The sequence below is a fragment of the Macrobrachium rosenbergii genome, chromosome 14 (genome assembly GCF_040412425.1).
Source record: "Macrobrachium rosenbergii isolate ZJJX-2024 chromosome 14, ASM4041242v1, whole genome shotgun sequence".
Classification (NCBI taxonomy): domain Eukaryota; kingdom Metazoa; phylum Arthropoda; class Malacostraca; order Decapoda; family Palaemonidae; genus Macrobrachium; species Macrobrachium rosenbergii.
Window position 1 is genome coordinate 50542659 of NC_089754.1, and position 14543 is coordinate 50557201.

The 14543-nt window shown below is 34.6% G+C and overlaps 1 protein-coding gene across 1 annotated transcript; it reads right to left on the reverse strand.

The window, feature by feature from the left end:
- Positions 1-2649: 2649 nt before the first annotated feature.
- Positions 2650-11407, reverse strand: LOC136846121 (MIT domain-containing protein 1-like). The gene is made up of 7 exons (XM_067116865.1): positions 11242-11407; positions 9977-10195; positions 9560-9681; positions 9152-9268; positions 6680-6783; positions 5712-5813; positions 2650-4844 (listed from the first exon to the last, which is right to left on the reverse strand). Exons 2-7 carry the CDS (start codon positions 10113-10115, stop codon positions 4694-4696), a joined length of 735 nt encoding a protein of 244 aa, XP_066972966.1. The 5' UTR covers positions 10116-10195; positions 11242-11407; the 3' UTR covers positions 2650-4693.
- Positions 11408-14543: the final 3136 nt, after the last annotated feature.

A 14543-nucleotide genomic window follows, 5' to 3' on the forward strand; every position in this document is an offset into this window, starting at 1 on the left:
TTCATTACCTACTACCTACATTTTTCTGTATTATCTATAGACCTTGAATCAATTGGGGAATTTATTTACCACTTCCATTGATCTCTGCATTGGAGAAATGTGAAGGATTGCTAGCCTAAACATTTCTCCAATGTTCTTTAGAATAATGTGGAAATAATATTCACTTAATTTCCAGCAGTTGGCGTCTTTGTCAATTTCATTGATTTCCATAAGCAATCATGATAGTCATTCAATCATTTTTAGTCATCATTCCCTCCAATTGTTTGCATGATCAGTTTTCATTCATTCCAGTAACTCTCCAGCCTTATTTTGGCACATGGCTGATATTTTTATAAGCTAAGGTATTAACCCTGAGCTAAGCCTTTCTCCTTTATAGTAGCAGGGATGATGTTTTTAAGAACTCCTTTAAGAAACCATAGACACTGCATATCCACTTTGATCATGGCCTTCACCAGAAATGTCAATGTGCCACAACACCATTCACAGATAAATTGTCTCTCGCTTTAGTCAGATCTTACTTGTCACAGGTGATGGATAGCCAAAAGTGTTGGCTACCCATCAGTGAGTTAACTGCGGTGTCTCCAAAGTTCTACAGAGGTACCTGAACTGCTCGAGGCCTCTTGTATGACCCAGACCTGAACACAAGTGAAGACACTTGGGGCTGAAGGCAGACCAGATTAAAGGGCCTTGAACTGAAAAGCCCTTCCCTGCCAAACATACCAGAATAATATCTTTAAAGACTAAGCAATTGGGACCTGAGAGTAAGCATCTTTCAAGATCAGGGAAGTCGAAAAAGTGCTGTCCTCTACAGAGCAATGAACCAGTGCTGTTTCTTCATCCAGAAAAGAATCACCTGCAAACAGCACTGCAGCAGTGTTAGTAATGGGCTTCCATCCTTCCGAGACACTGGGGATAAACAACAGCAAACTGTAAAAGTCCCTGTAGTTGCCAGATACATCCTCTGTAGTTAGTCTCATCATTACTCTTACCCCTCTGTCGAGGGAAAGAAACATCTCGGAAATTCTTCCATGTGACACAGAGTAGGTAGGCCCTTTCATCATTGGAGGACTTGTCTACAGAAAAGGCAGCCAAACCTGGTTTCAAGGTCTGAATCACACATTGGATGCTATATAGTATTGCTCTTTTGAAGGAAACAATGGATTGGTGACTACCTGGCATCTTTGGAATGAGTGTTTATCCTGGATAATGAGGATAAACACTCATTCCAAAGATGCCACCAGCCTCCTAGCCTTTTCTGAATTTTCTAAGTTATCTGCAACATCAAGAAATCTACTCTTAAGAGTCTACCTTTGCTAGAATCAAAACCACTTTAAGTCAAGGGATAGCTAAGATATCCCCACCTACGGCTTCCATAGCTAGGGGATCTATCTGCCAAGCATGGAGCAGCCTGCCATTTATGATACCTTTTAGACCTGGCATCTGGCAAAAAAGGAAAGCCACATCTCTCCTAAAATGGATGCTGTCCTACAGGAGGATAGCATCCATCATAGCAGTTGTAGGAAATTAAAATCCCAAGGACAGTGAGTGTTGCATTCAGCAACTGCTGCAACATGAGGAAAATTTTGAGAACATGGATTGGACTGATAATGAATTACTCTAAACAAGGAAAATCACAAGTATTACGTGATTATGCAAAACGAACTTAATAGTTTGTGATTAACTACTACAAGCAAAACAGGGAGCAAAAGAAGTGCTGAGTTTTGCCGAGACCAGTGAACTTCTTTAAGCAATTCATTAATTAGCTGTCAAGCTATCCATGATCATTATTATTTAAAATACCAAGGCAAAATTAGTATAAAAAGGGTTCATTCCTAACAAATGAATAACAGGCGAACAGAGCAGCTGTTTGAAATAAAATGAACACTTACAGGGAGTATCAGCAGTAGAAATAGAAAGACAATAATCCAAAGATTCAAAATTGACAATACAGTAGACTTATCTTTAAAGCTTAAGAGGTCCAGATTACAGTATAATGTTTTAGGCAAAACCATCACCAAGATAAGGAAACAAGGGATAATAAAGGCTGACACACAAAAGAAAGAGCAATAATCAATTAAGGAAAAGCAAGAGCTGGTCATCTCTGGGAGCTAATTTAACAGGCCTGTTCAGACCTGCAGACACACTCAATATGACTGTTTTCTGCCAGTGGAGGGAATTTGGAGCCTGGGTATGCAGATGGTGAGCTGGATTATTCTTTTTTTGGACATATCTGGAGAAGGAGCTGAGACACCTAAAGGTAGTTGTAGTACCAAAACAAATTAATGTTTCTCCATAACCAACATTGCCCCTATAAGTAGGGCAAGAGGAAGCAAATCTGCCTCAACCAACACCATGGTACTGCAAGAAGCCATGAAAAACAGCAATTTATAAGTTTGTTTCCCCTGATAACCTGGAAAAGTCATCAGGCAACATAAAGGAAACGAATTTAAGACTTGCAAGATCATCATATAAAATATATTCAGCAAATATGTGATATGTGTAGCAATTTATAGAGAATATTCTTGACTTAAAATGTATGAGGACACACAATAACCCCTTTGGAGAAGACAGTACTATAACATATCCTAAAAGCAACAGTGTGCGCTTTCAGCCACATACCTAATAAGGATCCATAATGAAAATAGAACATGCTGTTCACAAAGTTTATTATTAATAATTCTCATGACATTAAAGACAGACAGACCCTTCCCATATTTTATTAAAAAATTATAAAAACAGAACACCATTACAGGCCCCTGTAAAGTCCTACGATAACATATACTGTACTTCAACTATAATAAAAGAACGCAGAAACCCACGAGACTTTGTAATCCTTAGGTCTCAGGTAAGATAAATACCACATTTGCCATCATATAAGATGCATCCCTATTCTTGAAAAATTAAAAATACCCTTCTTTTCCTTGATCTTCACTGTCTCCAAACTATAGTTATTAAGAAGTTTCATATCTGTTGGTATTTAAATGGTAAAGGAAAACAAACAGTGAAACTTGCATTTTTAACTATGCCATTGGTCTGCACTCAAAAAGTATTTCGTTTTCTGAATATAATAATAATGACCTTTGCCTACTTCAGCAATAAGTGTAAGCTTAGTGTACCATTTCTTGCCTTTATCTCTGTGTTAGCATTTATTTCTTATATGTAATTTTACGTCTACTAAAGATAAATTACATCATTATTATTGTTATTTGTATGGCATTGTGCATGAAAGATTTATCATTACATCATCAAAACACATTGTAGTTCCTTGAAATAGAGTAATCTTACAAATGAACTTGAGCAATCGTATGAATTTCTCAAACTACCTTACATGGATAATATAGCCAGTTACAAGTAGGAAAGGAGCCTGGTATGGTACTGTATTATCACTTCTGATGCATTTTCTAGACAGCTTTAAAGTGCATCAGTTACTATAACAAATGACAATTTGAATTTACATTTTAACTGATTGTATTCAGTTTTAAATTGCCTTATATTATCTTTGCAATAGGAAATAGAAATTTCAAAATACATAGATATACATTTTGTTACACTGACCCATACAGTAGTCTAATATAGTTACAAAACCACAGTATTTTGAGTTAATGTCTGACTGTGGGATCTGCTAGGCATAAAAAAAAACACATGTACACTGCCAACAGGCTAAATTTGTACACTTGACAATCACGCTGTAATGCACACCATGAATTTCCTTGCCCTTTTTATTGCAAGGGTAAAAGTAAATGTTATACGCCTGCAAATACAGTAGGTACTGGGATGGTCTTAAAGAACCAAATATAAAACCCTGCTTGAATTTGAGTTTTAAATTTTATAAAAACATAACCTATTTATAATCAGAATTAATCATCAGAGTTAATCACTATTGTACTTTAATAATACTGGAGCTTAACACTATATTTCACCTTTTAATTGAGTAAACCTTCATTTACTGTGGGATAAATGTGAGAGTGAATATATTATGTTAAACCTGTGTTTAATGCAGCATTAATGGAACTTTATCAGTCAGGTTGAGCATGTATCAAAATACTTGAAAGTTTGACGTGAATACAATTCATTTTCATACAGAAAAAATCTTGTAGGGTAAGAATTTGATCTCTTCATCATCACAACTCTTGACATCACGTTTAAAAGTGCCCTAATAATCCTCAGAAAAACCTTTGATAACAATTCAACATTTTCATCATACACATGTTCATGCATTCACTGCAACATATGAATGCAGTTACTGTATTTGTACTGTGGCAAGAAAATCACCATCTTATTATGTTCCAGTATAGATTTCTTTAAAATATATCTACAGTTGAAGCCCTTTTAAAAAACCAAAGTTTTTTGACACCTGTGCCAGCACTATACTATGAGATCAAGTTTTGTGATACCGTCAGTATGAGCTAATCTACAATTATTAAAAGGAAAAATGTTCATCCTGGATGAAACAAGGATAATAATACATATCATGGATAATACTAAGTCCTGAAGCCTATTCTTATCACAGTCCATTTCTTTCCCTACACTATGTTATGTGAATCTCATTGTATAAATAAAATTTGTGAAATTGAACATGAGATTTGAGACTGTTCTACAGAGTGGTAATAAAATGCATTCTTGTAATCACTGACATAAAAATACAAGGCACTCTCTAATCTGCAGAATCAAAAGCAGATTAACTGGGGAATTCTTATCTCACAGTCTGTTGATGAAATATGTCTACAGTTGTCTGGTGACACTTTCGAAAGTGGTGATTTGACCAGCCTATTGAAAACTTGGACTCGGGCCTTTTAAAATAATCAAGTCCTCGTCCAATCTTGATAATCCACCCATTGTCAAATCTGAAAAAAAATTAGGAATTACTGTACATAAGATTTAAACCTTCAGTTTCTCAATCACATGCACTACAGTTATTTTCTTTTATATTGTATTCTTCTTTAACATGATAATCAAATCAAAATCAATTCATCTTATGAAATTATAAGGAAAAAATTACTGTTTTAGCATGGTAGTACTGAGTAAAGACATCCTCCATTTGTCTGCAAATTAAAAGTACCTTACTGTAGTTTCTAAGACAGAGTCTGATGACAGGGTAAACCATCAGAGCTTTACAAAGCTACACTGGATAATTACCAATTGTCTAGCAGTAGCATCTTGCATCTCATGAAATTAACTGTACCAAAACTGTGGGTGAGGTTTGGACCTACAAAGAATTAACCTGGGAAAAAGTACCTGAAGGTAAAACTGTACACAATCAACTCAAATGAGGCTACAGGACTACTTACAGTGTCTTGCACAGAGAACTTTAAGCATTAATGTAGGTTCTTTACCTTTTGTTTTCAATTTTTTTATCCTTTACTGTCTCCCACATCTGTTCAGCTTTAACTTTCTAAAACTCAATGTTTTGATTGTTATTCAATACATCTTTTGGGCCAGCCCAATGAGAATCCAGACATTTTATTCAGTGATCTGGAGTAATATTTATGCAAGATAAATTCCTCCTGTAGTCACATGGTTACCAAAGAACAGTAGTCCCTGCACAGATGACAGGGCCTAACAAATGCTGTCACTTAAAGGAGTGTAAACAGTACAATGTCAATTCTAGAGTAAACACTTTTGGTCTAACATGAAATGGTAATTGGCATTTATAAAACTTTGCTTTATAAATGCTATTATTAAAACCATGGATAAAAGAAACCGATGCTTACCTGATTTCTCGATCATGAATAGAGTCTGAATATTCAATGGATAACTTTACATTGTGCTTTGCCAGAGATGCTCCAATCTCTTCCAATCTCTGATGCTGAGTTCTGGAAAAATTCTTAAAATTAACAAAGTTGTTTCTCATACAAAATTTTAACATATCAGCAGTTTATCTTATTCCAGGTAATTTTAATCTTATGGTTGTAGTACATTTCTATGTCTGATTGGCAACAATCATTATACAATACCACAATGCATCTGATGAGAGCTGTGTGTGTGTGTGTGTGTGTGTGTGTGTGACAGCAAATGCTCCAAATGTGAAATTACACGCCAGGACACATAGGGTTGTAATTTACATGTTTTTTTATATTTTTCTTGATCTGGTTATCATCATCACTATCTGTTTTGTTATTTATTTTAAATCAATTTAGGAATCAAATAAAAACTACTTGTAGTCTAACACTAACTGGATTTGTATGAAATTTTGAGGAAGGTATATATAAAAATATATATTATGGGGGCATAAGTTTAAACAGCCTAATTTCATATGAATAAAAATATTTTCTAATACCTATACGTATGATTATCATTACTGATTTCATTGGTTTTATGAAGCTGAAATCCAAGCATAGCACAGTCTCTTTTATAAACTATAATTTTTATTGGTTTTGTCTAATAGCACAATAGTAAATTAACTTTGTGTTTCTATAATTTCATCATAAGAACTAAGTAAATTAAAAGCACTAGGAGAGTTAATCTTGTCTTGTAAGGCTTAATAAATTCAGCATCCATTCAGCAAAATGTTCTAAATGCATACTGCACCTGAATGACACTCTTTATACATTTACTCATTAAGGCTATTATTACCTAACATACAAACATATATACATTGTATTAACTATTTCTCTTGTGATTTGTTTCCAATTCTAACAGATGATGTTCCAAGAAAGCCACAAGTACAAATTCTGCTTACTTATGTTCCGCAGGGTTAGGATCACGCGTGGTCTGGAGACAAATAGATCGCAAGCACTCGGCTTTATGCACCAAGAGCTCACAGAACTGAAGAAAGTTATAAATCTGTAAGTAAATAATTACGTCAGCAAAGTTATCAAAACTAGGTACGTCAATTTCAGTAAATCAACATAGCATAATACAAAGGTCAATTGACAGAGTAGTTTCTGGGGTGTATGAACCATGAGTTTTTTTAATTCAGTTACGCACTTGGGATAATAAATCACAGGCTCTGTAGATAAGAATAAACCATTCTTTTTCAGTACAGGTACCAGATCTACACCAAAATAAGAGGGATACTGACCAAACATAACACTTAATACATTACTTGGGTATATCTTTAAACATCCTTTCCTTGATAAGGGCCTTATTGGTTTGGAAAGACCAAAGCAAATAACTATGACTCAGTACTGAGCTGACCTCCAAAGAGAGTAATATCCTGACACCACATGAACTGTTAATTTTGGGTCTGAGTGGGATACACTAAATTCTACCTAAAGGTTATAGACTACTTCCTGTCTGGTTGTAAGGAAGCTGAAGAAAATGGCAAAATAGGCTGTGATCCATCTTTCTCCACTGCTGACTCATTGATAAACAGAAGGACCACAAAAACCCAAAACAGCAACAAATGGGTTTTCCTAAGAGCCAGTCTAAAATAAAATTCCAGCCTATGACCCTTGAAGTCAGATACATTAGCATGCCATACACAAGACAGAAATCCACAACTCTTTCAGCAGTACATTTCTGCAAAGAACCATAAGAACTCATATCATCATACATCATCAAACATGCAAAAATCTGGATAATTTATCAAGCTTTAAACTGGTCTTGTGATTACAGCAAGAAAGCAGGCAAGAGCACCTTGACCAGATCTGCTCATGAATAATCATACTTTGGTAAATATACTGTGGCATACTCTCAAACCAAAAGACCATTTGATAAGGGAAACATTTTCTTCAACAATCACTCTCCTCTTTTCTGATCAGAGAAAGGAATATAGAAATTAGGCCAAAAAGCGCTGAGATCTATGGATCTATGAGGTCATTCAGCTCTGAAAGAGAAATTGACAGTAAGAAGGTTTGAAAGGTGTAACAAGAGGAAAACCTCACAGTTGCAGTTTGAAACAATTATTAGAGAGGGTGGAAAGTCAGATGGAAGAAAGAGAATATGAACAGAGGTACAGTTAAAGGAATGAAAGAGGTTGCAGCTAGGAGCCAGAGTGAAACTGCAAAGAACCTTAAGTGATGCCTAAGTGCACGCCATGTGAGGTGCACTGACAGCAGTAGCCCCTAATGGGTTTCCAATCAGAGCTAGCAAGCTCAGTGAGTTTTCTCATTTAAAGTTGATTTTCCAACCAATTCAGGGAGTGATCCCTAATTTTCCATCCACTGTAGGGAGTACTCCCTCCATAGATGATGAAGAAAAAAGGTATGCACAAACTTACACTACACCTTAATGCATGCATATATTCCTGAAGATCATAAACAACAAACATTTGAACATATAAGATATTAATTGAACATATAAGATATTAAGGCCAACTCTTTGTTCCAAATCTTCATAAGGTATATGATTTGCAGCCACATCACCCAATGACCAAACCAATTATCTTTACCACTTTACCAAACCATGCTTCTGTCTTCACAGCAGAACTGTGTACAATAAATTCAGCACAAAAGATTATTAAATAATATATCACAACAAACACTAATAATAATCTGTGACTAGAAGTACTACAGAAGCAATTCTGTCTAATCTTCAAACTTATGACACCTGTTTGACCCATTAATATTTAATAATTAACCCATATGACCCAATCTTGTAAGCAAGTCAACACTTACTGTTAAAAATGCATTTTATGTGTGCCTATATATAAACCAACATATGCTTTGTAAACAAGTAAGTTTAGGAAATTTTGCTACCCTCTATCAATTTTTTTACTTTGTGGTTATCAAATTTTCAAAGAATTACAATTTAAAATTTTTTTTACTATTAAAGTCAAACCCTTTAGGCCACCTCAATGAGACTCAAGTGATTTGAATCAGTGTTCTAGTTAAATTCCCTAATAATTATAGTATCAGAAAACTGGATTACCAGTAATGTAGTAATGTAGGTACTGCCAATTGTTCATGATCACATTCAGTGAATCCTTTAATTTCTAATTCAGTCTTTTAGGAACAGCCATTGCCTATCAACCTAATTCAGCTATTAGCTGCTATTGCAAAGGGCCACAAGTCATAACTATATATTTCAGTCATAACTATACATTTCACAGAGGCAAAAATTACACATTTGGGGTCAAGAGATTATCCCAAAGAAATTACCCAACAAAAATTATTAAAAGTTCCATAATCTTAGAAAGTGAAACAGATTCCTAACTTAAACACAAAGTATTATATTTACTAATGTCTGCTAAAACATAAAGAGTCCTTGCCTGGTGGGTGTAACGTATGTAGGCATCTTCAACCACAACAGAGGAGAGAGTTTTGTCAATTAGAGGGCCAAATATACTTTCATAACTGTGGCCAGTTGAATTATCTTCTATCTGGATCTGTCAAATAGAAATATCATCACAATCTTTGATATAACAGACATAAAAAACAATATACTCTAATATTAGTTTATGGTATAAAGTTTAAATAAAATATCTAATTAAAGTTTAAATAAAATATCTAAACATTTTAATACTACTACAGGTTGCAAAATACTAGAACATTTAAAACATATTCATCACAATATAATTCAAGAGAGACTTATGACATTATATAATTATAATAATAAACTTTAAATTACTTAAAAGGACAAAGCATTTGTTAGACAAGCAAAGAGATGAATAAGACACCTGTTTGTGAGTGCGTCCAAGCGTACGTATCTTGTTCACAGCTTCTTTCATAGCTTCAGCGCGTGCTAAATATTCTTCAGTTTTCTTTCGGAAATGGTTACGTTTGGTTTCATCTTTCACCTCTACACAAAATGATTAATATACAGCAGTTAATAGGACAGTATTAAGAAAAACAAAACTATTTAAGCATCAGTTATGAGAAATTTTTCACTCTCATTTTTCAGTGCTATTATTAGGTTATTACATTAATACCCTGGTAACAGATTTTGTAATATACAGCATAGTATTGTGGTAAAGCAAAAGGGTTTTTGACATCAAATGTCATCATGACTTAGTTTATTTTAGATGCAAATAATGGACACATGAAGACACAATTTTCATTTTTTTCTTTTCAACTGTATAAAACTTGAACAATACCTTTAGCTGCTTGGAGTAACAATCTGATGCCTTGTTCATAACACGCTAGAGCTTCAGCAAACTTCTTTTCTGTGTCGAGCTGAACGGCTCGCGTAAGGACCTGAATGGCTGCAGCCTCAGGCCCACTACCAGAAGACATCTTGTTTGTTTTGTTAAGCCCAAAATAATTATACACATTCAGATGTCACACCATCTTCTTAACAGAAATCATGTGAGCTCCTGAAAAAAAATTTCATGAAAGCTGTACTTATTAAAAAAAAAAAAGGCTATCACATTCAAAATCAAACAGACCTCAGGACTACTAACTTAATCATGCAGTAACATTAACAGAACTGAAAATTACAAGAGGATAAATAATGATGTATAGTACCATGAAATATATTCATTTCACAAAAAAATATGGGAATATATAAGATACTATGTCTTTTGTAGTCTTGGCTCCCAACAGTTTACAAATGAAGATGAAGAATCAAAACCTACCACCAGGTTATAATAAAACCTTAGTGAAAAGCAGCAGAACATAATTTGTGGTTTGAAAGGACTTAATTCTAACAATAAATTAGAACAACAGTGACAAACTGTAGATTAAACTTAGGGTAAGGGTAGGTTAAAGAGAGGAGAGAAGGGAAGGAAGCAACAAAGAGAAAACATGTAACCAAGGTATGTTGGCCAAGCCCATGTTTGTAATTCAAAGGCCCTAGATCATTTGAGGCAGGGTCGGGGATTCATAACACCAACCAGTAGGTTGGCTTACGTTAGGTTGCGTCCATTTTAATCACACTATGAATCACAGAGCCCCAGAGTAGGTTAGGCAGAGACTTTGGCCCCTGGTCAAGTAGGACTCAGTAACTAAGTCACTAGGTTAGGTAAGGATGCATCCCTGTATTTTATTATTAGTTTTCACATTCCCCACCCCATAAACATTTTCCCACAGTGGTTCTCCTATTAATGTTGACTTCGTAGAGGATGTGTAGGTTTTCATGGGTTTCTTCGTATTTTTAAACACACAAGGCTACTAAATAAATCAATAGTTTAGTGTCTTTTACTCTTGAATTATAACACTTCATGCATATTAAGCTATTCTGTTAAATTGCCAAATGCTGAACTAGAAGTGGTACCCTTTGCATGAGATGAAGTTTGGGGAGGACCAGTGCACCCTCGTTCAGGTCAGTGCACAGCCCCCTTGGAAAAGATTAGGTTACGAGGAAAATTAGTTTAGGATCTTCTGCACTTTTTACCATAAAAGTCAAGGGATAGTTAGTTACCTGAGTGCAGCTTCACGTTAAGAAAAACATATTAAGCTAAGTCACAATTTAGGTTCCAGGTTGGGAAATTTACTTTGCAGGTTTGCAAATCCTGTAGAGTACAAGTACAATAGCAGCAGAACTGCAGGAGTAGTGATAGTAGTAGTAATAGCATGGCCGTACCTCTGAAACTGCTCCCTTGCTCCTTGTAATTTTTGCCTGTGATTGTTCTTGTTTACTTAACATTTTCTCTGTGGTAAGATATGTTTTCGATAAAGTCTTTCCTGTTTTCAATTTCCTTTTAGACAGATCTGTAAATAGTAAGATGTTTGCTGGGAAGGAGGGGTGGTCCATTTCTCAGATAAAGCCCTTCAGTCCCTCAAACGTTGTGTTTTTCGTGTTTACATTCGTATATTTACTGTGTTATTATTATTATTATTATTATTATTATTATTATTATTATTATTATTATTATTATTATTACTATTATTATTATTATTATTATTATTATTATTATGAGGTTCCATTAATCCATAGAATACTCAGCGGGCGTTGTAAATCATTCCGAGCATACCACAATAATATGACCATTCCGGAAGTAAATTTCTTTGAGATTTTAGACCAAACTTATGAAAATATACATAAACAGGCTTGTGTGCAGCTATTTCTCGGCACATCCCCAGTGGATTGGACCCCCTTCTCTCTCTCTCTCTCTCTCTCTCTCTCTCTCTCTCTCTCTCTCTCTCTCTCTCTCTCTCTCTCTCTCGTCTGTATACGAGATGTCTTAAAAAGATGATTGATAGATTTCCATCATGAATTATCATCTGAAGCAAAACATAATCATAAAAATGAATTATTCTCATTGTGTCAGATTATTTTCATGAAAAGAAACTAATACGTTTATTTCCTTCATTTAAATTTTAAAAATTCCTGTTTTTTTTGTTTTTTTTTACATTTTACAGGAGATAAAAACACATCCTATTTTAGGAATGTCCAGATCTACAAACACACGCACAAACATACTCACCATGTGGTTGAACGTATCCTACTCGTTTCCAGTTTTTTAAACCAATAAAAAAAAAGTCACAAAGCTTATAGCCATAAGATATTTTTATTATTACTATTAATAGTAACCACCAAACTTTAAGTAATATATTCTTGACGATTTTTTTCATATACCTTCTATATTACTGTTGTGTAGGTTAAATTAGCAGTCCTAATCTGTTAAATTATCATTGCTATAAAAAATGGATGACGTATTTTTATAAATAGCATAATTACTGTGATTTTTAATTTCGTAATTGAAATAGGATTAGCTGAAGAGGTGAACGTTTCTGGTGCTTGTCATCACTGTGCACGACATTCTTGACCATCTGGCCTTAGGGAATAAAGACGGAATTCCCTTGGTATCAATTAAAGGAGACTTTCGACCTCGACTCCAACATCATAAAAGCACTTACTATTGCCAGTATGCAAATAACACTAATGAACATTGCGAAAAACGGGTGTTTTTATTTAACGCTAGCGTCACTTAATTGTAATTCGTTATTTGCTTCTAGTTCTGAAGACAGGAAACGAAATTGAAATAGATAAACATATTCAGAGATGTAGGCAGGAAAGATGCAAAACTGTGATACCAGACATCAGTTATATATATATATATACATATATATATATATATATATATATATATATATATATATATATATAATATGTGTGTATGTGTGTGTGTATTTATATATGTATGTGCATGTGCGTGCATGCTGAGTGAGCATAAATAGTCCAAGGTTGATTATTTGAGGATGATTTTACCATTTCTAGAAAAGCATGTATTGAGTGGTGAAATTGAGTGGTGAGACAAACTATTTTCTTAAGTTTTTATTTTACTTTATAATAATCAGACGATCATGAACACCAACACTTAAATCATTATTATGATGTATAATTATCTCAAATGATTATAAAGGACGATCTTGGTAACAAAGAGAAATGCCTGTTAATAATAATCAAAATAATATTTTTTTATTCGACTGACATTAAATGTGACTGAGTGTGGTAGTAACGTTTCTCTCTCTCTCTCTCTCTCTCTCTCTCTCTCTCTCTCTCTCTCTCTCTCTCTCTCTCTCTCTCGGTGGTGTCACTTTTTGAAGTCATTCTCCCAAGCCATATGGAGTCATGAAAATAAATCTTTTCTTTTGGCTGCTGTGTGTAACTGTGTCTTATACGAAGAAAGAGAGAGAGAGAGAGAGAGAGAGAGATAGAGGCATCATTTACTCTTGTGAGTGCTGGGGTGTTCTGCAATGTTCAAAGACATGTATTTTACAAATTATATTTGTGTAGGTTTTAATTTAGTCGATTCGTTACAACATTTTTACCATTATTACTTCCAGATAACATGTTTTAAGTTTCCAAGGCCTGAGTTCAATCCTATTGGTGGGCAGGTGGCTAAGGCATACGTCATATGTCCTGTTTCCCAAAATATCCATTATGCCTCAATTGACCAAAGCTGTGATTTAGTACGTGATGGCTAGCTGATTGTTGTGGGTTGCAGCAAGGCCAGAGAGGGGCATGAGGGTAGCAGTTTCATCCTGTATGGAAGAAAGATGATAGTCCTGTATGTGTTTTATCCTTTTTCGGGTTTTTGCAATATCAATCCAGGGAATGGGATTGTAATCCCCGTCCCCAGCCATTTCGTGATTTTTACAGAATATCTGTGCCACAAACTTTTGATGGCACTTCCTATGACAGCAATGTCTAGGGTGTACCATTTATTACATTTCATTTTTCTTTTCAAATGAGTGGTTTCACAAGGTGTCATCCTTCCAGTTCCCAACCTGTGTTCTGGGGTGACGCTGCCACGTCTGTGCATATACTATGTAGGCGACTATGTATTTAAAACACTAATTCCGTTTATTTCATTGTTTTATTTAATGAGCGTAAATACATATCTTAGTGAAACGTGTACTCTTAAAAAACTGAAGTTTTTGAGTTTCATTTGCAGAAAGTCGTGGGCTTTGTTTGCATTGTCAAAACTTTCTTAATAAAAACCTTCAGAGATTACTTATTTTTAAGCAAAATATAGTAGTACTGGTTATGACGTTAACAAAATAAGAATTTTTTTACATAACCATTATTAAGTTATTAAGTTCATTTTTTAATCGTGTGTTTGAGAAAATCAGAATAGTCCTTTTTCAGAATATGCCCAGCAGACGATACAGAGTAGACGATTTTTTTTGTAGGGAAACAGGCCTAAAACAAAGATCGGAAAATGAGAGGACATTGGCAAAAGAAATAGATGGTCCATTTATTCAATTTGCTGTAGC

What these genes read in the sequence shown, in the direction of transcription:
- LOC136846121 (XM_067116865.1), bottom strand. Translation starts at nt 10,115, where the DNA reads ATGTCTTCTGGTAGTGGGCCTGAGGCTGCAGCCATTCAGGTCCTTACG. An exon ending in GTTACTCCAAGCAGCTAAAG is followed by an intron (nt 9,682 to 9,976) that starts GTATTGTTCAAG and finishes CATTTTGTGTAG; the next exon opens with AGGTGAAAGATGAAACCAAA. An exon ending in CCTAACCCTGCGGAACATAA is followed by an intron (nt 5,814 to 6,679) that starts GTAAGCAGAATT and finishes GAATTTTTCCAG; the next exon opens with AACTCAGCATCAGAGATTGG.